The 24009-nt window shown below is 52.0% G+C and overlaps 11 protein-coding genes across 11 annotated transcripts; 6 read left to right on the forward strand and 5 right to left on the reverse strand.

Moving 5' to 3' along the window:
- Positions 1 to 654: 654 nt before the first annotated feature.
- On the reverse strand, positions 655 to 1086 carry COCMIDRAFT_68685 (uncharacterized protein; the record flags this gene model as incomplete). The annotated part of the gene is made up of 1 exon (XM_007688723.2): positions 655 to 1086. A coding segment is annotated over one exon (432 nt), but the record flags the coding sequence as incomplete, so codon positions are not given.
- Positions 1087 to 1645: 559 nt separating this feature from the next.
- On the reverse strand, positions 1646 to 1849 carry COCMIDRAFT_92403 (uncharacterized protein; the record flags this gene model as incomplete). The annotated part of the gene is made up of 1 exon (XM_007688724.1): positions 1646 to 1849. One exon carries the CDS (start codon positions 1847 to 1849, stop codon positions 1646 to 1648), a length of 204 nt encoding a protein of 67 aa, XP_007686914.1.
- An 856-nt stretch (positions 1850 to 2705) lies between these two features.
- On the forward strand, positions 2706 to 6800 carry COCMIDRAFT_92545 (uncharacterized protein; the record flags this gene model as incomplete). The annotated part of the gene is made up of 1 exon (XM_007688725.1): positions 2706 to 6800. One exon carries the CDS (start codon positions 2706 to 2708, stop codon positions 6798 to 6800), a length of 4095 nt encoding a protein of 1364 aa, XP_007686915.1.
- A 3545-nt stretch (positions 6801 to 10345) lies between these two features.
- Positions 10346 to 10621, reverse strand: COCMIDRAFT_92529 (uncharacterized protein; the record flags this gene model as incomplete). Its single annotated transcript, XM_007688726.1, has 1 exon — positions 10346 to 10621. A coding segment is annotated over one exon (276 nt), but the record flags the coding sequence as incomplete, so codon positions are not given.
- Positions 10622 to 11400: 779 nt separating this feature from the next.
- COCMIDRAFT_92423 (uncharacterized protein) lies at positions 11401 to 12655 on the forward strand (the record flags this gene model as incomplete). The annotated part of the gene is made up of 3 exons (XM_007688727.1): positions 11401 to 11677; positions 11723 to 12459; positions 12512 to 12655. The coding sequence occupies 3 exons, from the start codon at positions 11401 to 11403 to the stop codon at positions 12653 to 12655; spliced, it is 1158 nt and encodes a 385-aa protein (XP_007686917.1).
- A 417-nt stretch (positions 12656 to 13072) lies between these two features.
- COCMIDRAFT_25412 (carbohydrate esterase family 3 protein) lies at positions 13073 to 14082 on the forward strand (the record flags this gene model as incomplete). The annotated part of the gene is made up of 3 exons (XM_007688694.1): positions 13073 to 13148; positions 13327 to 13927; positions 13977 to 14082. The coding sequence occupies 3 exons, from the start codon at positions 13073 to 13075 to the stop codon at positions 14080 to 14082; spliced, it is 783 nt and encodes a 260-aa protein (XP_007686884.1).
- Positions 14083 to 14798: 716 nt separating this feature from the next.
- Positions 14799 to 16477, forward strand: COCMIDRAFT_92486 (uncharacterized protein; the record flags this gene model as incomplete). Its single annotated transcript, XM_007688728.1, has 3 exons — positions 14799 to 14855; positions 14908 to 15463; positions 15534 to 16477. The coding sequence occupies 3 exons, from the start codon at positions 14799 to 14801 to the stop codon at positions 16475 to 16477; spliced, it is 1557 nt and encodes a 518-aa protein (XP_007686918.1).
- A 357-nt stretch (positions 16478 to 16834) lies between these two features.
- Positions 16835 to 17440, forward strand: COCMIDRAFT_35813 (uncharacterized protein; the record flags this gene model as incomplete). The annotated part of the gene is made up of 1 exon (XM_007688706.1): positions 16835 to 17440. The coding sequence occupies one exon, from the start codon at positions 16835 to 16837 to the stop codon at positions 17438 to 17440; it is 606 nt and encodes a 201-aa protein (XP_007686896.1).
- Positions 17441 to 17563: 123 nt separating this feature from the next.
- On the reverse strand, positions 17564 to 18727 carry COCMIDRAFT_35814 (uncharacterized protein; the record flags this gene model as incomplete). Its single annotated transcript, XM_007688707.1, has 3 exons — positions 17564 to 18495; positions 18542 to 18584; positions 18629 to 18727. 3 exons carry the CDS (start codon positions 18725 to 18727, stop codon positions 17564 to 17566), a joined length of 1074 nt encoding a protein of 357 aa, XP_007686897.1.
- A 1297-nt stretch (positions 18728 to 20024) lies between these two features.
- COCMIDRAFT_4361 (uncharacterized protein) lies at positions 20025 to 21222 on the forward strand (the record flags this gene model as incomplete). Its single annotated transcript, XM_007688685.1, has 3 exons — positions 20025 to 20099; positions 20152 to 20639; positions 20694 to 21222. The coding sequence occupies 3 exons, from the start codon at positions 20025 to 20027 to the stop codon at positions 21220 to 21222; spliced, it is 1092 nt and encodes a 363-aa protein (XP_007686875.1).
- A 368-nt stretch (positions 21223 to 21590) lies between these two features.
- COCMIDRAFT_92425 (uncharacterized protein) lies at positions 21591 to 23247 on the reverse strand (the record flags this gene model as incomplete). The annotated part of the gene is made up of 3 exons (XM_007688729.1): positions 21591 to 21860; positions 21930 to 22806; positions 23156 to 23247. The coding sequence occupies 3 exons, from the start codon at positions 23245 to 23247 to the stop codon at positions 21591 to 21593; spliced, it is 1239 nt and encodes a 412-aa protein (XP_007686919.1).
- Positions 23248 to 24009: the final 762 nt, after the last annotated feature.

Genomic DNA, 24009 nt, shown 5'->3' on the forward strand with positions numbered 1-24009 from the left:
TCATTCTTCCGTCTTTTGGAAACATGCATTACTAGATTTAGCAACACCGAGCTACGCTTCCCACATGTTCCTATTAGGTTTTTACAGCAGTATGGATCTGGGAAGGAGGTGGGATATTGGATCTCGTAGGTCTGAGTGAGATGTGTGGGTAAGTGGGGAGACGGTGGGGTGGAGTGATGGATTGGAGGCGCATTCAGAGGATTGTGGGGTAGCGGGGAGGGCGCTGGACGATATGGTAGAGCGGGTGAGGCTGTGGCTGTGGGAGGTTTATTGGAGGATGGATGTGTCAGATTGTCGGTGATAGGTGGTTGAGGGGGGTTGGCTGTGAGGAGGTGGTGTAAAACTGTTGGGTCTTTCTCATCGTACTTTTTATTTAAATTGATACGTGGGATGGAGCTGGGATATGTGTAATAGACGGACAATCTTGGTTTTTTAATTGGTATATGCTGCTACTCTTTATTCATACAACAAAAAACTGAACCTAAAGATTTTTCATAAAGATAGCGTTCAAGGAAAGAAAGAAAGGAAGAAAAAATCAATACAGGGGTAAAATCACCAGACAGCAACACCTTCTCTTCTTCATCTCCCACTCATCTGAACCACGAATCAAGACTCGACGCCTCTAGTCTCCAGTCCCTCGTCATACAATTCTTCTTAGTAGAACCAGTACTGAGCTTTGTACTGCACAGTAATCACCTCACCGGGTGCCTTACCCGCACAAGTAGCAGGCGCCTTTCCGCCAACAGTCTGCACACGGTAAATCTCCTTGACGGTGCTAGTTGATCCAGCCTGGGCGGTAAGTCGAAGCCACTTGACATCGCTAGCTGGGTTAGGCGCATCAACCTCCTGCGCCTTCTTGAGGATCGTGTTACCGAATGAGGCAACATCAAACTCGGGCGTCGTGTTGTCACGGAAGAAATGGGAGCCTACGAGGGCGAAAGCAGGAAGATCACTGGTGGCGGTGGCGGGATTGGCAGCTACGTTGCAGGTGACGTCGAAGAGCTGGGCTACGGCTCCAATGGAGGTAGGAGCGGAGCTGGAGTCGGCGCAGGTGTAGTTTTGAGTTCCTTCGCCCAAAGCGACAATGATGGGATTTCCAGACGGTGCGGCGAGGCCAGATGCAGGCAGCTGGAGGGCGGCTTTGTTGCAGGCTTGGGCACCGCCGTCCTGAGCAACGGGAACTCGAGGGGCCACAACACCTCCAGCGGCGGGCGCTGGTAGGCGGCGCAGAGGTGTTGCCGCAGTGAAGCCAGTAAGGGCAACGACTGTGAGAAAGAATGAGGTGCGCATCTTGACGGGTTTGTTGCAATTTATCTTTGCGTGTAGTTGTACAAGACTAGAGTATAGAAGCAGGGTATCAATATTGGCCGAGCGTTGATGAATGCTTTTCAACGACGCTGTGATGTTGGAATGAGGGAAGAGCTGCCTGAGCCTGAAAGAGCGAACGAAGAGTGAAAGAGGCTGTGTGTATGTGTGTGGAAATGTGCTGAATGACTGAGTTGTTGTGGATCAATTTCACAGCAGGTGGCCTGCCTTATATATCCTGTTCGTTAACCTCATAACGGTCTTACTGTGGCGTATCTACAGGCCGAGGCCACGGGGGATCTGGCTGTCGGAACGTTTGACATGTATACCAAAGTTGGTGTTAGGTTTCGAAAGGATGGAATAGAGTTAGACCCTGGACCCAGTGGGTAATACTTGAACAAAGAAAACTTGAATTTGTGCAACTGATACCCGAGGGATGAACGGTTGAAACAAAAGTTCCTGCCTTTCGGACACGGAGGATCCGCATCGCACAGACAGACAACGGGTGGGCCTCCCGGCGATGTTTAGTACGCCCGTAAAACATTGATGTGGGTGTGGAGATGGGATGTATAACAGCGGTCTTATAGACAACCGAGGTCTTATCGACCAAAGACAATTTTTCCAGATTCATTTGCAGACCATAGTATGGCCTGCACGGCGACCAGAGATGCAGTGACATACCGCTTACTATAGTCTGTACTTAGATACAACTGTGCCGCGATGGTGCTGACAACGGCGCGGCTGTGCAAGGGTTCCCGACTTTGGAAAATAGGTGCATGTGTGAGGGCGGTGCTGAAACGGTGCCTGGGGAAGAGGTGCAGACCAAGCCGTGAATCTCAAACGAGGGTCTAGATGGACGGGCCGACGAAAACGGTAAACATCGAGTTGGTGTATCCACTTCCGTTATTGAGGGGGAATTTAGTGCTTTTGGTACAATGCTGGAGGTCACGTGCCGTGCTCAAGTAGGGAGTGTAGGCGAGTGCTCCAGACATCAAGTGTCGGAGGTGGCTGAGATGAAAGGGAGTGTTGGGCATTCATGCCACACTGCTGACATGTCATGAGGTGAATGGGGATATGTCGTGTCCCCGCTGACAACTGCACTCGCTGCATCATTGCGCTCCTTCTCGTATGTACTTCTGTATGCCTAGGTAAGTAGTTGTAATGTATACATGCAGTCGTCCGGCGAGGCGGGCAATGCGACGGACCACTCGGGTCCTGTGGGCTTCGTCAATCATGCCGACGGTGGCTGGCGGTCAAATCAGACTGCGTCTACTTAGCTCCGCCTCAACCTCTACGTGTACCCGCCACGCAACGCTTCACCAGCTCATGTCTTTTTACATGTAGACGCGTGCCCTCTCATCCCGTGTCGACCAGCTCTGGACAGTGTCTCAATTGCCATAATGCAGCGCAGAGTTGGCTTGAACGAACTCATTCAAGCTTCCGGAGTGACGCCCCTTGGCCAACGCCAAGCCATTCTACCCGCACCCACCCAGCCTGCCATTGTTGCCAGCGAAGAGGACCATGCACAGGCGCGAAACATTCTGCTAGAGCGCAGAGCCAAGCCTACCGAGAGCAAGAAGGGGCTAAAGAGTATTTTTAAGAGTTCAAAGGACAAGGATAAATCCCAAGACGCCGCCCTCTTCTCCCAGGATGAGCTAGACCAGGCCTTGTCAGCCGTTATTTGCGATGCAACCACAGGGCCTGGCTTGATTCAGGCCTTTCTTAGTCTCGGAGCCAAGGTCAACGTCATCGAAACCCTGGACAAGAAGAAGAAATCGGGAACTCAAGCCAATACTTCGCTACGCCGCCGAAGCACTGTCTTACAACAGGCGGCCAGCCTACGAAAGGCGGATGGTGTCAATATTTTGGCCAGCTCTGGTGCTGACCAGACCACCTTGGACGAAGCACTCAAAGCCGCCCTTAGTGCAAATGACCATGCATGCATCACTGAGCTGTTGAGGCACGGTGCCAACCTGAACAACTTCCCAAATGCCTTGGCTAACGCTGTGCGCTCCAATGATCTCAATCTTGTTCGCCTTCTATTACGAGCCCCAAAGCCTCTCCGCCCAGACATCATATCATCATGTCTGCCTGCTGCTGTCGAGCAGACCTCGGACGCAACCATATCTCTGCTAATCACATATGGTGCTGATCCAAACTTCGACACGGCAAGCGCTCTGAACATGGCCATTGGAAGACAGTATTACAAAGTTGCCGTTGCTCTGGTTGCCGGTCCCATTCGTCTGACGCCATCAAATCTGCAACATTCACTAGACACGACAATGAGGCTTCCCACACGTCAGGCAACTCTTCAGTTTCTCCAGCTTCTCTTCTGCTGTGGCCTACCTCCCGACAGCAGGGGTTTGTCGGATTTTCTCATCTGCGTTGTACGTGGTAACGACACTGCTGGTGCACGAATGATGATTAGCTATGGTGTCTCCACAACGACAAATGAAGCAGAGTGCTTGAGGGAGGCTCTGACCAACTCCAACTGGGCTATTGTGGATGCCATCCTTCAGACGCCACTAGCCCAACAGCATGCGATAGCTGCACTGACTGCTCTGCCACGTAACATGCCACAACCGGATAGATTCCGTGTAGTCAGTGCATTGCTGCAAAAAGGTGTAAAAGGTCGTCCGCTTGGTCCACTCCTTACCCAGGCCACCAAAGAAAGAGACTACAAGCTGATAGAGCTTCTTCTTAGAGCCGATGCGCCAGTTGAATCGGGCGACGGCGAGGCTCTACATGCTGCCGTGTTCAACAAGGACCTCCAATCACTGAAATTGCTTCTCAACACACGGCCATCACCAGAGCCTCTGGGAGAAGTCTTTAGGCTTCTACAAACCGGATTCACAGCATCTGAACGGCGTGATTTTTCCCGTTTGCTGCTCGAACATGGCGCACGTGGCCCTGGTGTTGATCATGCTCTAGTTGATGCGATTGCAGATACCTCTTCTACACGCGACGGGGCCCTCATAACAGACCTAGTTCGAAAAGGCGCAAGCGTTGATTATGACAACGGCAGAGTATTTTCCCTGGCGGTCGCCCAAGCTGACATGTCCCTTTTGCGTCTGCTCTGCAATGCGAGACCAAAACCCTCGTCGACTTCAGCAGCCCTTCCCCTAGTGTTTGAATCACATGCTGGGAGACATGCTAAAACGCTTGAAATCATCGAATTACTACTAAGCCAGGGAGTTGAGGAAGAGCCAGCCGGTCAAGCCTTGCAACTTGCCATCAAAGGTGGCCCAAGCAACATCGACATCATCGAACGGATTCTTACTGCAAGTCCCAGCCTACTCAGCGTTGCGTTCAAACACGCCACTGCAATTGAAGACCCTCAAAGGAAGGCCCCGATCCTAGATGCACTTCTGAAGCTCGGAGTACCCCAGGAGTCCTTGGACCAGGCCCTCGCTGTTGAAACACGGCACGCTGTCTCGACAAAAGACACAACTAGTACCAAACTGTTGTTGGGACAAGGTGCTTCTGTGAGTCACAACAATGGCGAGGCTCTGAGTGTTGCAGTGGCCTCGGGTGATAGCTCGCTAACGGCATTGCTTCTCAGTGGGAAACACCAAGCATCGCGACCTAGCCTTACTCGAGCCTTTCAAACACTGTTTACTGACAAGAGCCTTTCGCCTCCCGAGAACAAGAAGAGTGTCAATCAGCTAGCGCAAGAGCTTCTTAACCGTGGTGTCGACCAATCCGCAATCGACGCTGCTTTACGTGCTGTTCTAAGCAGTGAGCACGATAGCGACAACACTGAGCCCCTGGTAGATCTCCTACTCTCCCACAATGCCGATGTCAACACAGCAGACGGTGCCTGCTTTGTTCTCGCAACGCAAAAGCACAGTCACACCATATTTGAGAAGCTCATGCTTCACAATCCCCAGTTCAATGTCATTGTACCAGCGTTATTAAGCTCCAAATTGCAAGACGAAGTTGTCTTTTCGGCAATACAATCATGTTTTGATTCTGGATTTACAATTGATGACATGGCGACTGGTAACAACAAGATGCCAGTTTTGATTACCGCCATGACCGTCTACCCACGCAATGCTGCTCTCATCAAGCTTTTACTCAGTCATGGTCTGAATCCAAATGTATCGGTTCCCACAGTGCTCCATCCGGCGGCTGGTCCGGAGGCAGTCCCCGCACTTTACTGGGCGCTAGCTCAACCGCAAAAGCGTATCTCAGATGCCGTGATCTCCGCACTGATGGAAGCCGGTGCTTCCGTGAGTGACATCTCGTCCGTCTCGGAAACAACGGGGTTGATGCTTGCCGCGCGAGAGGGACGTCACGCTATCCTTACTGCGCTACTAGAGCGAAGTCCAGACGTTGATGCCCGAGACAAGTGGAACAAGTCTGCACTGTTCTACGCTAGCGGTAGTCTATCTGGGGAAGTATTGGTGAGAACACTGGCCCCCCATACCGCAGGAAACGATGGTAGTATACACGAATCAGCACGAGAACTGAATGTCGAGGCCGTCAAAGCCCTGCTTGAACATGGCCACGATCCAAACTATCCATCTCGACTCCATGGCGGCAGAAATGCCCTCGGTGAGCTCTGTCTCAATGCCAATGTCATAACTCCCACCCACCGTTCCCGACTCCGTCAGGTAATCCGCCTTCTCCTCTCCAACGGCGCAAACGCCAAATTCCGCGCCCGAAACGAAAAGTCCAGCATCATCCTCGCCCTCGACAACCCCTACAGCGCCCTCCCCATCACCGAAACCCTCCTCGAAACCGACATCTGGAAAGACCTAAACGACCCCTCTCACATCTACCACGACCCGGCCTCCAACCTCCACTACTCCCCCTACTCCTACGTCGACCTCCTCGCAACCCCCTCCCGCACCCCCATCCGGCCCTTACTCCTCGACCTCCTCCGCGACAAAGCCTGCGCTCCCGTCTACTACTCCTCTTCCGCCCTCCAACCCGTCGGCGCAACCGGCCTCCCCCCGCCCATCGCCGCCCTCGTCGACAAGCAAAAAGACCACGACCTCAGCATCCGCCACGAAAAAGAAAAATTCGAGCACCAACGCTCCATGCACGAACTCTCCCACAAGGACTCCCTCCGCCGTAAATCCGAAGCCCTAGACGCCGACCTCGCCCGCCAGGCAAAAGCGACAAAACAATATACCTTACTCGAGCAGCAAAAACACGAATTCGAAGTCCAGCGCCTGCGCGAGGCAGAGCGCACACGCCGCGCAGAAAAGGCCGCCTGGCATGCCCTGCTAACTGAGCAAGAACGCGAAGCCGCAGCCAGACGCGCAGAGGAGGAAGAGAGAAAAGTAAGGGATGCAATGACTGCAGAGTTGCAAATGATTGAGCAGCGCAAAATGGAGGTTGAGCATCGCGCTGCCGTCGAGCGCAAAATGTTGGCGGAGAAGGAGGAGTTTTACGAGAGGAATGTTCGGAGGCAGAGGGAGGTGAGGCAGATTGAGGGGGGTGCGGGGACGGGGACAGGGACGGCGCAGTGGGGGACGGTTGATTAAGTTGCTCATCTTCTTCTTCTTCTTTTCGGTTGTCACCATATAGATTGAGGATTTTGAGCGTTGAAGCGCATCGAATTTTTCGGGGGGGTTAAGAATGGTATGCACACACCCCCCCTCCCTTATTTATGAAAAGTGGGAAAAATGGAATAAAAGTTTTTTGGGGTTAAAATTACAACAAGTCATTGTTATCGTGATTCTTTCAACTCTACAGTGCGACCCTTTTGGAACGGAAAAAGGGGTGGGTATCTTCTCTGCCTCTCTTCTACAGCGGTAAACCAAAATTTAAAAAAAAGCACACTACTTTTCAAACGCAACCCCCCATATTCCACCATCTACCACGTCAAATCCTCATCCTCACGTATCATAGACAAAAACATGACTTCCTCCTCCGCCTGCTCCAACACTGCCTTGTGACTATGCGCACGCGTCTCCCATCCCAGCGTCACGTGCGAGAGTTCAAGGGCCGAGAGTTTGGGTCGGGTAGAGACTTGGCTATGAGGAATGCGGTATGTCTGGTCTGCGTCGCCGTCGGGGTTGGGACTGGATGTTCGCGACGATGCTTCTATATCTTCAGACTCGTCGTCTTCGAGCCACAGGAGTTCGAGAGCGTCGAGACTTGCGAGGGATATCTTGTGTGGGGCATCGTGAGGGGCGTATTCCATGTTGCTGAAGATTTCGCGCATATTGCGGTCGAGGGCGCCCTTGTGCTCGCGCTCACGGAGCCAGTGGTTCTCGTTTTGTAGGGCATCAATGAAGGTCTTGAGGCCGCCCGGGACACTTCGTGGGTCGGCGGCTTGGGGTTGTTCGATAGGGGCGGTTGTGTTTTCAGTAGTGAGCTCTGGGTCGTTACGTCGATATTCGTCGACGTTGGCTAGGCGCTCCTTGAGAACTTCCAGATCCAAGGCTTGGGCCTTATTCTGCTCCTCAAGCTCCGCGATCTGCTCGTGGCATAGGGTAAGCTCCTCTTGGAGGGCCTCGAGACCCACAGTCTTGGTTGCTGCATCCCGGATCTTAGCCGACAGGTGCTCAATCTCTAGCTCCTTCGTAGCAATAATTTGCTCGCGCTCGTGGATCTTGAGAACAGTAGCACGGTGCTCGGCTGTGAGGGCCTGCAATTGACGCACCGCCTCATCATCCTTCTTCCGTGCAGCCTCAACTTCCTTGGCTTTTTGAGACCATGGTGTGGGGCCATGCTCAATTTCAACGTTGTTTGAAAGCACCGAGGCGTGGTCAGTCCAGTGCCGCAAGCTGGTTGTAAGACTATTCAAGCCAGCAGTCACGAAAATGGACTGCTGCTTCGAATCCAGGTCATCGATTGCAGCCTTAGTGGCAGCCATCTCACTTTCAGAGAGCGACTCTGGATCAGAGAGATTGACACACTTTGCGACTTCCTCCACGAGATTTCGGGTAAAGTTAGCAATTCCCTGAGCAGCCTGCGCTAGTCCTTCGTCAAATCGAATGGCCTCCTCCAGACCCTCTGGAAGGCGGGGATACATGTTGTCCGCAGTCAAGGCCTCTACGACTCTTAGCAACTTGATCGCAGCCGCAAGCGCACCTTGTGTGGTCTCCACTGGTGTCTTAAAATGCTCTGGAGTGTATTCGCACTCCTCGAGTATATTTTCGGGCAGCTTTTGAAGAGTAAACGTCGCCAGATCGTATAAATGGGCGATGTAGTCAAGGCGAGCATGAATAGACGTGATTCTGGATACCAGCTCGCCTTCTGGTCGCTCAGCCAGAATATCTTGATGGCTCGAGAGGATTGCTTCCTGTGTTTTGGTGGAACGCTCAAGAGCTCCAGCAAAATCGTCAAAATTGACCGTGTCTGCCTTCAGAGCATTGAGGCCTTGGTCGAGAACTTGTTCTACAGTGATAAGCTCTTGATAGGTGGGTCCGATGTTTGCGAACTCGGCCAGGGTCAGGCTACGGATAGCGGTCCAAAGGCGGTGGCTGCCGTCTTTAATCATCTCGAGGTGGGCAACGGATTGACCACAAACAAGTCTAGTCAAAGCATCGTCCAGTCGGCCGCCGTTGCCCATTTGACGGCTAGTGCTCCGCAATACATTCATGAGTAGTTCTGATTTGCCAACAATCCTTTCTGCAGTGAGATAGGCCTGGAGTGATTCGCTACGAGTGAACTCCTTTGATTCTGTCTCGTTCCAGATCTCAAGCTTCTCCGCAAGCTGATCAGCCTTCAAAGAAATCAAGGAAGCCTCAATCTCTCGTGTTGTGGACAAGACAGTGGCAGCATGCAGCTGTCGGTTCAGATCCATGACTTGGTTGAACCGCCCAGTAGTGTCCTTGACTTGAGCTTCTGTCATGTTCTTAGAGGATTCGGCGTCGGCCATTCTTGTCTGCAGATCCATGACGAGGTCTCGGAATTTAGTGATGAGAGATTCGTTGTCAGCAATAATGGCAGCTTGGTCGGCAATCACTCGTGCTTGTTCCGCAAGCTCAGCGTCCTTCATCTCAATCTCCGCAAGCATATCCTCCTCTTGTTCAAGGTGCTGAACCTCAAGCTCGTCATTGAGCTCTCGTAGGTTCTCGAGGTCTTGTACAATCATCTCTTGCTCCGCAATCCTGTCTTGCAAGTTTTGATTCTGATGGCTCAATTCTCCTACCATATCCTCATATTCATTGGCGGCATCAAGTTGTTGCTTCAAATGGTCGACAAGCGAGTCGGACTCAGCAGCGCGCTCTTGAAGAGTGGCATTTTCCTGCTCCAAGCGTTCGAGCTGCGCGAGATCGGCTTCCAGTCCGGCGATCCTTGCTTTCTGATCCTGTTCTCTCTCCTCTGTCATTTCTTTGAGAGTGATGAGCGCATTCCTTAGGCGGTCATTTTCGTGTTGCAGGCGATAGTAACCGGCCTCTTGCTTCTGCTCTTCAGACATTTCTGTTGTGAAAAGCTCGGCCTCGTCTCGGAGAATGTCAAGCTCTAAGCTCTGTTCTTCCACCCGTTTACGCAACGACTCCAGCTCTGATTCCGCCTGATCCGCCCTCTCCTCTGCCATTTCCTTGTCGACCAACGCATCCTCTAGGTCTACTTCATGATCTTGATGGGCCTTGGTAAGGGCTTCATTTTCCTGCTGAACAGCCTTCAGCGCATCCTTCAACTCTTGCATCTCGCTATATTGTGATTGGCATTTCGATTGGAGCTTCTGTATGATGCCATTAAACCGATCACGCTCATCCCTAATTTGTGTGAGTTCTCTGAGTCTTTCCTGATCCTCTGCGTGCTGTTTCTCCAGATGCCGAATTTTTGTTTGCAGTGTTTCAATATTGCCATCTCGAGGCGGCTTTGCGGAATTACTGGCAACTGATGAGGCGATGCTTGGTCGGGACGCCGGCGGGGCGGGGCGGGAACTCTCTGCCGGAGGATTGCTGGAGATACTGGCGACGCTGGCTTTACGGACGGGTCCGCGAAGGGAAGCTTGGGTTGGAAGGCCTACGACGGATTGTCGCTTGTTTACTGTTGGTCTGGCGGGAGGACCGGGTTTCGGAGCAACGACACTCGAAGGTCGAGCTCTGGGTGTAGTCGTCGGTGGTTTCGGTTTTGGGGCGGCTGACTTGGGGGTAGAAGGCGGTGGTGGAACTGGTTGTGATATTATAGCCGCAATACTTGAATCACGTATGAACAAGCCATGTCCCGGTGGACATGTAAAGTAGCGCTCTCCGCGTACAGATCCATCGTTTTTGCCAGTAGGAGTGGGAAGCTCTATGCCCACAAACGTGCCATCAGATACGTGGATAGGTCCTACATATCGAACTATCCCCTGCTGCTCACCGGTCGTCTCTACCGTCTGACCGACCCTGATTGTAGCCATGGATACTGTGTGTTAGCCCAGAGAACGGCGATAGATATACAGAAAAGCAGGCGTGAATGGGCTGGCTGTACAAAACAGCGACGACGCGTCGGAAGTTTGGTGCGGGCAGTCGAAAGTACAATTGCGGTCGATTGACTTTAGAAAACCCGGACGCTGCCAACCAAGGAAACCCAAAATGCAAAAACGCAAGAAAAAGAGCTTAAAGAGAGTGCAGCTGTGACATGCAGCATTTGGTGGTTGCAGGTGCGTGGGATGCGTAGTGTCTATGAGACAGTAGAGTAGAGGTTGAAGCACCCACGGGACCCTGGAACCCTGGCCTGGCTTGGCGCGGCCATGGCCCGTCTCTCCTACGCCCCTACTCAGTATCACCGACACAACCGAATCCAGACTGACATCAGCCATCTTCATCCTCGGAGTATTTTTCAGGCCAACCATCGGGTATCGTTGCAGAACATGGCATGTCTCGCGAGTCATAGCAATGCAAGGAAGCGGGGAAGAGGCGTCAGCATCATACTGGATATTGTTCTCCGTCGTAGCCCGACCAACTGTATGCAGCAACATAATCACACTAAAGCATGCATGGTGTCTGATTACTCGTATTGAACGAACGAACGTTTTCTGTTTGCATTGCAAAAGGATAGGGCTGGAATACATACTTATACCAAGTGCTCCCCGTTCGCACTCTATCAGTGATTTTTTTTTCTTCGCTATATATTCACCAATCCTTCTTCCAGTCCCAAACCCCTCGCATTGATTACTTTCGTTTCTTATAATAAATAATGGGTAATCATGCACTCATCTACGGCGCGTCAGGGATATCTGGGTGGGCCATTGTAAATGCCATCCTCAATGGATATCCATCCAAAGACGCCTTCTCCAAAGTTACAGCCATGGTGAATCGGCCGTTGACACGAGAAATGGCGCTCTGGTCCGACGACCCTCGATTACAAATCGTATCTGGTGTAGATCTTGTCAAGGGGACTCAAGAGGAATTGGAGGCGCAGATTAGAGAAAAGGTCAAGGATGTTGAGACAGTTTCTCAAGTGTATTTTTATTGTAAGTAGTGCGGTTTCCGAAGAGAATACGACTGATGAGTGGTAGCATATAAGCAGATAGATGACCCTGCGTCGGAATGCAAGGTAAATGAGGCAATGTTGGAGCGTGCGGTCACGGCCGTTGACCGCCTGTCGCCTCAACTCTCGTACGTGATTCTCCCAACAGGAACAAAGATCTACGGCTGTCAAATGCTGGATAAGTTCCCGTTCACAAACGACCTACCGCTGAAAGAGACACTTCCGCCTATTCCTGAGCCATACCTCTCTCAACTCTTTTACTACAACCAGATCGACTGCCTGAAGCGCATTTCGAAAGGAAAGAAGTGGACATGGTGTGAAGTTCGCCCGGACAATATCATCGGATTCGTTCCAAATAACAATGCCTACTGTCTAGCCCAAACACTCGCACTGTACCTCTCACTCTACCGATCCGTCGAAGGTGAGGGCGCAAAGTGTCCGTTTCCCGGGAGTGAGAAGTCGTGGGTGAACAGGTACAACGAGTCTCCCCAGGACATGGTAGCGCACTTTTCGATACACGCATCATTGCATCCGGAAAAGACTGCGTCGCAGAGCTTCAATGTGGGTGGGCAAGAAGACAGCTGGAGTGGGAAATGGCCAGTCGTCTGCGATTATTTTGGGCTAGAAGGCACAGGGCCTGAGGAGGGCTCACCACAGCCCGGCGCATACATTGATGCGCACAAGCAGCAGTGGCAGGAGTTGGAGAAGAAGCATGGTCTCAAGCCGGGAAGCGCTGATAGCGATATTACGCACCCAGGATTCCAGGTCTGCGCCTATATTTCTGAACTGGTAGCGGCCACGGGCTAACAGAAGGTAGTACTTCATCATGACTATGTTCGATTTCGACCGCCAGATGAGCATGGAGGCTTCGCACAAGGTTGGGTACACCGAGGAGATACGGACAAAAGAGACGTGGACAACTGCTTTTGATCGCATGAGAAAGGCAAGAGTTATACCATGATATCCCGTCGAACAAGACGAATGCTTGGGTGTGGAGTTTCTTGGTAGACGGTGGTAGATGTCTCCACCCCCTTGCCTTGATTAGCGTGGCTAGTGGGGAGACCCTGTTAGTACGCCCATGTCAGGGACAATCATCCCTTCGCGCCACTTTGACGCGCCTTTCAACTCTTTCTAATTCATCTTGCACTACACAATGTGCCCAATGGCAGGCAGACCGTGTTTTTGAACTCACGATGGCGAATTATAGTTCTAGCTTAATTACATTCAGGCTTAGAAGAGCAATCTAGCCCCTTGTTTCCAGATGACGCTATGACGTGCCCATTGGTGAACTCGGGGGAGCGACACACGCGGCCTCAGCCACGTTACTACGGAGTCGCTCTCGACAGCGACAGATGAGTGCTTGCGACTGTACATCACCATGATTTCGATTCTGGGTGGCCCGCGGCATAAGACCGCGCTTAGGGGCGTAGCGGTAGTTGGCGCATTGTGTTTATGTAGGTTCCCATTCCTGTCTCTATGGTAGACTGATCCCGTTCCCATTGTCGCATAGGAGATCAAAGATACTTATGTGAATGGGAGTAGAGTAAAAGGCCTAATTCCGTACTAACTGTTCACGTCTCCTGTCCTCCGTTCAGTCTCCTACCTTACATCGTTGCTAACCCACCCCCTTAGTGATCGCGCTCATCGTCGGCTTACGCCATGAACGTCCTCACGCAAACCTTCACATTCCCCTCCGCATACTTCCTCTGGGCGACTCGATAACATGGGGCTGGCACCCGGACAGCCAGCAGAACGGCACAGATGGGTATCGTGCCCAGCTTTTGCGCAACCTCATCCGCGCGTGGTATCAGTCGGTCGACTTTGTCGGTACACAGCATTCAGGCTTCATGTTTGATAATGACAACGAGGGACATGTCAATTCCACAATAGGCGAAATCATGGGTGCTATGACGGCTGCGCTGCAGATGCGACCGAATGTAGTGTTAGTGCATGTGGGCACGACTGATCTGAATCGCTCTGACAGCGCATTGTGGAAGGATGCGCCGCAGCAGTTGGGAAGGCTCCTAGATGCTGTCCTGGAGGCGTGTCCAGATGCAGTGGTACTTGTTGCGAAAATCGTACAGGCGCTGAACCAGCGGACGAGTGACAATATCAGGGCTTTCAACGAGGCGGTACCTGAAGTCGTGGAGGAAAGGGCGAAAAAAGGCTTCAAGATTAGAGTCGTGGACCAGAGTGTCGTGAGTGTTTACGAGCTAGTTGATGGCCTACATCCGTGAGTTTTATGGATTGAACGTACGCCGGTGCGATGCTAATGATTATAGATCCCACGCTGGATATGCGCATATGGGGTTGATTTGGTCTGAAGCTATTAATGATGCGACCGAAGATGCGCTGATAACGCCGCCTATATTCAATCAGACACCGTAGCAGTATTCGAATCATGCAGTCTTGCCCTAGGTTCATGAGCTCCCGTATGTATCACCACGCAAGCGAGTGCCCCGGAATATCCACAAGCCGTTATTCTATAAACAAGCCGATCGTGTCATGAGTCTCACATTGAGCAATCTGATGATGCCATTGCGACTCAGAGTACGTTGGTTGGAAAAATTACACGACTCGCATTACGTCTCTGACCTGCTCATGTAGCGGGCCATTCCACGCGGGGTTGCTATCGCCATGCGGGGTCCGTCCTTCTCCACCATGCATGGCGCTAAAGCATTTCCCGTCTTGTCTCTTGCGAGTTCCAACTTCCCATGCGATTATTCGTCAACCAGCAATATACACATGGATGCGTACTCAAATTTCCGTTCATGTCGTGCGACATCAATTTTACGCTTCCGAGAGAATTGCGTCGGCTGTTGATAGTAATCATGATGAGTTAGGCAAGTCTCCATGTCTGGCGCTCTGCAAAGTGGCAGATATCCCAACTCGGAAATGCTTTGGCGAGAAGATGCCTTCGCCACTGTGACGGGGAAACACCTGTCCTGCTTATCCCTGTACTTGGAATGTTGTGTTCCGAGGATTAGTTGAGATTGGTATATCTGCCCGGGCTAGCCCTTTTACCGTTGTATATGCGCATTCTTGATTTTTTTCATTGAAACAGCATCGTCTTTATTTCACGGCTGCTTACTCAAAAGACCACAATGGGCATTATAGATGGAGAACGTCTCCGCCTAGTTGCGGTTTGGGCGCCCGTTGCTGTACGTCAACCTTGCTGGCTCAATGACAAACCTCGGGCCTGATCGATTTTAGTTCCTCGCATACGTCCTTTTGAACGCAATTTACAATGTCACACTACATCCTCTGGCCAAGTATCCTGGGCCATTACTCTGGCGCATATCTCCAATTCCGTCCATCGTACACCTGCTACGAGGCCGCATTTCCTTTGAGTACAAGCGCCTCCATGACCAGTATGGACCAGTCGTTCGCGTCATGCCTAACGAGCTTTCTTTTAACACGGCAAAATCTTGGGACGATATTTATGGTCACCGCGTCGGTCTTCCCAGTATGGAAAAGGACGCTATCCATGTCGGCGCTGTAGAAGCCATTCCTGGAGCCACGAATTTGACCATGGCACCAGCTTCTCAACATGCTCGACAGAGGAGAGCGTTGTCCCATGCCTTCTCTAAGCAAGCGCTGATGGAGCAAGAACCAATCCTCAAGGGTTATGTAAACATGTTTGTCGAGCGGTTGAGGGAGTTGGCCGAGCGAGGCCAACCGGCCAACATGGTGTCATGGTTCAATTTTTGCACATTTGATATCATTGGTGATTTGAGTTTTGGCGAGCCATTCGGTTGTCTTCGAGAAGGTATGGTTTTCGAGCTATCCATGTGCACATTGAGGGATATGTTGTCAGAACAGTACTAAGAGTGTACCAGGTGAAGGTTCCGAGTCTGCAAACTGGGTTGTCCTCATTTACGAGGCGATCAAATCAGGTGCCATTGAACAGGCCACCCGCCGCTTTGCTAAACCCGGGTCCATGATGCAGAAATTCCTTATGTGGTGCATTCCAAGTGTGATCCGCGAGCGCCGTGTCCGCCACTTGCGCAACTCTACAGACAAAACAGTCAAAAGGCTCGGTACAAAGAGCGATCACCGCGATTTCATCTGGTACATTCTGAAGCAGCGGGAAAAGAAAAATGAGGTCAGCGACGGCGAAGTCATCATGAACGCGGCTCTCTTCATCGTCGCAGGCAGTGAGACAACAGCCACGGAGCTGTGCGGATTGACAAATTACCTGCTGCGCAACCCAGAGATATTTCAAAAGCTCAAGGATGAGATCAGAGGCGCATGCAAGACCGAAGCTGATCTCAACATGGATGTTTTGGGTAAGTTGCCGTACATGAATGCCTGTATAGAAGAAGGACTTCGTATCTTTCCCCCCGTCCCAATCGGTCTCTTGCGCAACGTGCCCAAAGGCGGCGCTGTCATTGACGGACACTTCGTCCCAGAATACACATCCGTCTGTGTTTCTTCATGGAGCGCCTCACATTCGGCAGCCAACTTTATCGAGCCTGACACCTTCATTCCCGAACGGTTCCTCGACACGCCAGACTCCCAAGCCCGATTCGGCAGTGACATTAAGAAGGCTGCACAACCCTTTTCGCTGGGTCCCAGAGGATGCATTGGCCGGAATCTGACATATGTGGAGCTGAGACTGATTCTCGGGGCCTTTTTGTGGAATTTCGATGTCGAGTTTGCAGAGAATGGGGGGAGGTTGTGGGATCCAAAGGGCGAGTTTGAGGGGCTCAAGGCGTTTAATACGTGGGAAAAGAGTCCGTTGATGGTTAAGTTGACGGATATTAGAAAGACGAGCGCTTGAGCGCTGGGTACTCCTTGAACTATTCAAGCAGTCATAATGTCAGTAGCTTGACCAGCCGATTTCAGAGCAATACATGTATACAGACTGATTATGATGTCATAGGATGTAGCACGTGTTTTCGCGACACCGCGACGCGGGGCAATTGCAAGCCCCCCAAGTCTCGTACGTCAGCGCTCTCAGTCCTGCATTACCAGGGAAAAACCACGGAAATCACCAATGTATAAAAGGCAACTACTATCTCTCTTAACAACCCGCTCAGTATCCACACCCAAGCCCCTTCCACCACCCCTCCATACCATCCCTTACACCTGCCGCGCCTTTCACTGCCCACCACAACCCCTCCAAGCCGCCTACAACATGCCGCAACCCCCCCGCATCCTCCAAATCGAAGACCTCCCCTCCAACTCCGCAAAATGGATTTCCTTCCAGAAAATCTCCTGGCAGGACCAAACCGGCAAAGACCGCGTCTGGGAAGCCGCAGCACGCAAAACACGCGGTAAATCCGGTGTCGACGCCGTCGCCATTGTAACCATAATTCGACACCCGTCTCGCCCGCCCTCCACAATCATCATATTGCAGTACCGGCCCCCTGTGGACGCTGTGTGCGTCGAGCTGCCCGCGGGCCTGGTGGATGAGAAGGAATCGCCGAGTGAAGCCAGTGTGCGGGAATTGCATGAGGAGACGGGGTATAAGGGGAGATTAAAATTCATTAGTCCGACGATTGTGTCGGACCCTGGGATGAGCACGGCGAATATGCAGTTGGCGGTTGTGGAGGTGGAGTTGGCGGAGGGGGATGCGGAGCCGGAGCAGGCGCTGGATGATGGGGAGTTTATTGAGAGGGTGGTTGTGCCGGTGGATGAGTTGTACGAGCGACTGATTCAGTACGACAAAGAGGGTAAGAGGGTGGATGCGAGGCTGTGGCATTGGGCTGCGGGGTGGCATGCGGCCAAGTCTATGATGTGAGGGTGGCATTGTGATGTGGAGTTATTCATGTTGAATTTGCTTCATCTGCATAGTGGCGGGAATGAGAAAGATAGATTAAATGTACGACTAGGAAACTCATATGCTCATTACTGGAACGAACGCTCATGTTCCACCGCCAACTTCAACCAAGATCTTCACCTGGTTATCCTTGTCGTTGATCAGGCTCTTGAAGCCCTTTTCCTCCACCTCTGTCAGAGCAATCTTCTGCGTAATCATGGCCTTTGGATCCATGTCACCCCGGCTGAGTGCATCAATCACTTCTTGAAAGTCACCCACTTCGTACGTTGCAATGCCCATGTAGCTTCGCTCCTTGAAGTTGAAGTCGTTGGTCTGGATCGTGCATGGCTTCTCCCAAATGGCAATGTTGACAATGCAGCCACGAGCACGTGTGGCATGGACTGCTTGGTTGAGTGCTGCTTGAACGCCAGCACAGTCATAAACTACATGTACACCTTTCCCCCCTGTAAGTTCCCGACAACGGGTCGCGAGGTCTTCATTCACGGGGTTGATGATGTAGTGTGCGCCAAAGTTCCTTGCAAACTCTTGTCTCTTTTTGCTGATTTCCGAGACAATGATTTTGTCGCACCCATTTGCCTTGAGGGCGAGGATAGTTGCGATACCAATGGGGCCTCCTCCCAGAACGAGCACGCTGTCGCCTTTCTTGTAGGGACTGACTTTAACAGCGTGCCAGCCAACAGCTAGAGGTTCGACCAGGGCGCCAATCTCGAGCGGCACGTTGTCAGGAAGGTGGTATAGAGTCGATGTTGGGACGACTATGTGATCTGCTAACCCACCACCCCATCCAGATAGACCGATGAAGCCATTAGACCAACAGCAATTATGCAATCCCTCTTCGCATGCAACACAGGTGTCGTCGTAGATAATGGGCTGGATAACAACCCTATCGCCAGGTTTATAGTCTGTTACGCCCTCGCCAACCTCTTCTATTGTTCCGCTAAACTCGTGGCCAAAGGTAAGCGGGACTGTTTCGCCGGTGATTGGATGAGGTGTGGTGGGACAGAGGTTTGGACCACCTAGGTGCTCAGCTTGGGACCACATTTCGTCATTCTACCTACTTACCTAAATACTCGTGTAGGTATAAAGGCACGTCAGTCTCTTTATTCTGCAATTCAGTTGCGCATACATACCACTGCCACAGATTCCGACCCATGCTGGCTTTATCTTGACTTGACCTGGCTTGACTTCTGGGATTGGTATCTTCTCAAATCGCAAGTCTTTTTGGCCGTGGAACCGCAGCGCATTCATGGTCCCCTGCGCGGACTGAGCCGGGTTTGGAGCTGACATGTTTTCAGGTGCTATTACAGGTATTAGGCTACTTTGTAATTCGACATCTAGATGAGATGATTAAAAAGAAGAGCTGGAGTGGAAGATATATGGCGACGCCAGCACAACGTGGCCCTCAAGACTGAGAGCTAACCACGCCATGCTTAGAGTCTCGCTCCTGATTGCACAATTCTCGGCATTTCTGGCTATCCGCTCTGCTGGAATACTGAAACGGCGGATTGCTTTGCCTATCTGCATCACGGCATGCCGCATTCGGCAAACCCAGTGTCCATCACCCCGCATTCTGAGTGCGGGGTATTAGACACCGAAGAAGATGGAGCGAGTTTGGAGACTGAATCATTTTCCCGGGACTAATCGGGGTTGGGGAATTGGGAGATGCCATTTCTGGCCACGGAAGCTCTTGGGGGACTGAATCCAGGGTAGAAAGAGAATTTGGTCGTCGATAACGGCCGATTGCTTGAGAGGGACAAGTTCCTCTGCTCACACGCGACACAGAATTGAAAGCAATGCCCAAGATGAAACCATAAGAGATAATTAGGGAGAACTTGGTCCAGTCCAAGGAGCTGATCTGAGCGATGAAGCGAAAGGCAATCATGGATGAAGTGTTGATGGTGGTTGGAAGGAGAAGATGATGACGTCGGTAACTGTCGGCGATCGGAATGAGTGCTGGTCGGTCACTAGACCGATCGGAACGAGGTCGGAACCATTTTTTCTCCGTTCACTCTTCGCTCTCTCGGCGAGCCTCAGACGGCCTTCTAGCAGCGGCAGTCTAGACAGGCAAGTCGCGTTCGAAGCTTGAAAGGCGGCACAGCAAGTTCTTCCACTTTTCGGCATAGCCGAAACGAGCCAATACGTAGCGCGGGCTGCTTAGACGCTGGACGTAGCAAGCTTTGGCATCTAGTCGTCAACGGCGTATGCGAAAACACGATGCAACGGTAAAAAGCGCGATCATTGACGCGTGGGTGACGGTCAAGAAAAGGTACCATGCACAACACACCAGATAACCCTCTCATGGCTGCATGACGGTCCAATCACACGGCCCCACAAGTCTCCATGGCGGGGGCCTTCTAGAACTCCATCCACTGTTATGATATCACTGGCCAGTGACGATGGGTCTTTTCAACAGCTGGCCGTAGATTTCCCGGTGCTTCAACCCCCGGGGCTTCAAATACCTCTGGCTGCCCCTCGATGCTTACCCTCCCATTGCACATTTCTCTTTACCCTTTTCCTCTTCACACCCCGTGTATCCAACTTCAAGATGCCTTACCCAGAGACCACCGACGCTTTTGCCGTCACTGACATCAAGAACTGGAGCAACTTTACCCGCAAGGAGGTCAGTCCTCGGCCCGAATTTCCCACCAATCGTCTTACTGACCCTCTGGTAGCTGCCCCTCAAGAAGTTCGAGGAGCACGACGTCGACATCGCCATTGATGCCTGCGGTGTGTGCGCTTCAGATGTCCACACCATTAGCGGCGGATGGGGAGACTCAATTCCTCTTCCTCTCTGCGTAGGACACGAGGTCATTGGCAAGGTCATCAAGGTCGGATCAAAGGTCACCAAGGTCAAGGTTGGCGACCGTGCCGGTATTGGCGCTCAGATTGGCGCCGACTTGACTTGCGATCAATGCAAGAATGACCAGGAGAACTACTGCCCCAACTCTGTCGACACATACGGTGCTAAGCACACCGATGGCACTGTTGCACAGGGTGGCTACGCCAGTCACATCAGAGGTCACGAGTACTTTGTCTTCAAGATCCCAGACAACATCGAGACTGCTCTGGCGGCGCCTATGCTGTGTGCTGGTCTCACTACATATTCGCCATTGAAGAGGCTAGGAGCCGGTCCTGGAAAGAAGGTCGGTATCATTGGACTGTAAGTTTCTCAACACCAAGGACATTGCCGTATCAGTCGCTAACACCACCAAAGCGGAGGTCTCGGCCATTTCGGTGTCCTCTGGTCCGTCGCCATGGGCGCCGATACCTACGTCATCTCGCACACCCCCAACAAGAAGGACGACGCTCTGAAGATGGGAGCCAAGGACTTCATCGTCACCAAGGACAAGGGTTGGTCCGAGCCATGGAAGTTTCACTTCGACTTCGTCATCAACACCGCCGACGCCACCGACAAGTTCGACCTCGCAGAATACTTCTCCATCCTCAAGGTCAACGGCACCTTCCACATGGTCGGCTTCCCCGACAACCCGCTCCCACCCATGCCCGCCCAGATTTTTGCTCCCAACGGCTGCTACATGGGCGCCTCGCACATTGGCAACCGTCCCGAGATGGAGGAGATGTTCGAGCTCGCTTCCAAGCAGAATATCAAGAGCTGGGTGCAGGAAATCCAGATTAGCGAAGAGGGCTGCAAGGAGGCCGTCGAGCGCGTCTCCAAGAACGACAATGTTAGGTACAGGATAACGCTGACGGGCTTTGACAAGGTCTTTGGTAAGAGGGCCTAGAGAGCTTGCAATGGAAAGACACTACTATACTATACCCGTGGGCTGTCAGTGCTACTATTTTTTTTAAAAAAAAAATATAATGATATGTTCTTACCATGACGTCATGTTTACTACTATACTCTGTTGTGTCTCTGGGACTATTACGGCAATCCTTGCAAATACAAATTCACTCGGTATGGATTTGGTCCCATCATCATCATTCCTTTCAGAAAAAAAGTGATAACGAATATTGGAATAAAAACGAGTTCAAGAGAGAGAAAAAAAGGTAATTCTAATTGGTATTCAGAGACCAAAAACTCCGGAAGTTATGCCAAACCCCGCTCAATAATATACATGTTTTGCTTTCCTCCACCTCCTCTGCCTGGGACCTAAGCAACCTCCTCGACCATCTTCCCACTAAACGGCTTCTGCTGCGTCGCTTTCGCCACATCGCCCGCAAACATGGTGCCAACGGGCGCTTGCAGCCATTCTTCCGGGACGCCGAGCTGTGTGCCCTTTGCATTTTGAATGTAGCGGACGAAGAGGGGGTTTGCGCGCTCGGGTTCTGGTTCTTCGAGGCCATCTTCCGGGGCGTCTTGGGCGGCTTTGCGGCCGCGTTTTGGGGGTTGTTTTTTGAGGAGGCGGTTGATGGTGTCGAGCTAGATGGGGGAATCAGTAGGTGCTCGTGTGAGAAATGAATGGGGAAGTGGTGGAAAGGAGATATATACCTTTTCTTCCTCGTTCCGCTTCTCGCTGAGATTCTTTCTTCGTCTTGCCATTTCCGCCCTGCGCATAGCGTGTTCTTCTGCCGTGAGATGTTTCTTCTTCTGTGCTTCGTTGGAGAGGGCCAGGAGGCCACCGTCGGTATCGTCGTTGACTAGCGCACGTTGTCGTTTGGTCATCTTGGTTACATCGGGCGTTTGGTCGCGGCTGAGTTCCTCATCGCTGTCCATTTCTTCGTCCATATCTGCGCCAGGCGTTACGCCAATGTCGTCATCGTCCTCGCCTTCAGCGTCTTCGTCTTCGCCCTCCGCATCTTCATCGTCAAGATCAGAATCAGGATCGCTAAGCTCCTCATCGTCGTCATCGTCCATTGCCATTTCTTTGGCCTCAACCTTGTCTTGAGCCTTAGTGGTTGTGCCGGCGGATGACTTGACGGGGATGCTTCGATTGGTATTCACAACAATGCGTGGCGCTGGCGTGTCCTCCATGTCATCGTCCTCGTCTCCCTCTGCGTCCATATCCTCATCGTCGTCGTCGCCTTGCGCATCTTCATTGTCGTCCGAGTCCTCATCCACATCCATGGCATCGGCCTCGTCTACGTCTTCGTTCTCCTCTTCGTCCTCTTCATCTTCGCTATCGACCTCCTGGACCACGCGACTGTTCCGTGACGCGCGCTTGCCCACGACTATGTTCTCACGGCTGACACCCGCTTTGGGCGCAGCACCGCCAGTGGCTTGCCGAAGCTTGTTGGGCGATGATTTTACTGTGAGGTGTATTGACTGGCGCGTCTCTTCGGGCGAGGAGCGCTGTATAGTAGCAGCCGCAAGTGACTGATTTGCCGTGCCGCGTCGCGGACGGGTCGAGGAAGCTGTAGGAGTAGCACTGTAGGATGTTAGAGGAGCCGGAGCTGCGCGTGATCGTAGGCGAGGCATGGGTATGGCAATATGTGCGAGCAAGGCCGTCAAGAGGAGAAGAGGAGGAGAGGAGAAGAAGAGGAGAGCAGGTAAATGAGAGGGATGGCGATGGCGTAAGATGACCTCCGTGTGCCCCCGTGGCTCAAGGCAGGGGTGTTTGGGTATGCGTGCAGGCGGGTGGCACAAAGATGGAGGTGAAGGACAAAAAGAGGGCCCTGTGTGGCCCTGACAGCTCTCTACGGCGGTTGTCGTCCCCGCGCTGCCCTTGGCGATGGGTGCCAGCCAGCTATGCGTCGCGCGCGCAGTCAGCCACATACCTGCTGTTTCCTCGACCGTCCCATCCATCTCCCTCGGACTCATCATACTCGGTGCTTATGCGTCGCATCCGCTTAGCCGCACGCTCAGCCATTGCTGTGATCAAACAGGCGGTGGTATTATGTCTCGCGAGTGTTCCAATTGGCCGTTGCGACCACTTAACGCGTGAAGTTACTCTGCGCTGGCTCAACCTTCAGATGGAGAAGCGCCGGGATCTTCCCCAAGTCCCACTACGCTAGCCGCATCGGGATAGGCACTGGTCTCGCCCATGCCCACCAACGCACGCCGCATTAACCTGTCACCAACATACGAACTCTACTCTCTTAACTCCTACCACCGCTCTAAAACCTCTATTTGAAGCATCAAATAAACTATCGTAATATCTACTACCTCTCTATTTTCTATTTCCTTCTAGTAGCTCTATTGCATATATAAATCAAAAGATAAAATAACCATCATCCTTAACCTCGATATCGAGGGTGATTCTATCAGGAATAGGCCGATGGTAAGAAAATCTCGTGACCAATCCACAATATCAGACAGAGGGAGTCTTGTAGTTCGCTTCAGAGCTTATGTCGACAGGCCCCATAATCAGCACCGAACGACGGATCTTATTTACATATGATCTCGCATTGGTTGTACGCGCGCATCTACAAAGTTCGCCAGACGATAAAAACTTCGTGAAAAAGCAATTTGAGCCATTGAGACACCTGCTGAGGGACTGGCCCTGATCTGTGGTCCAGGACGTAAAGAATTCTAGGTCAACATGCCGGAGCATCCCAGGCTCCATCAGAAGGTTTACAAACAGGTTTACAGCCTTCAGCTATCGGCTTTGTAAGTGTGACAGCGTGTTTCG

Source organism: Bipolaris oryzae, assembly GCF_000523455.1.
Source record: "Bipolaris oryzae ATCC 44560 unplaced genomic scaffold scaffold_46, whole genome shotgun sequence".
Taxonomy (NCBI): Eukaryota; Fungi; Ascomycota; class Dothideomycetes; order Pleosporales; family Pleosporaceae; genus Bipolaris; species Bipolaris oryzae.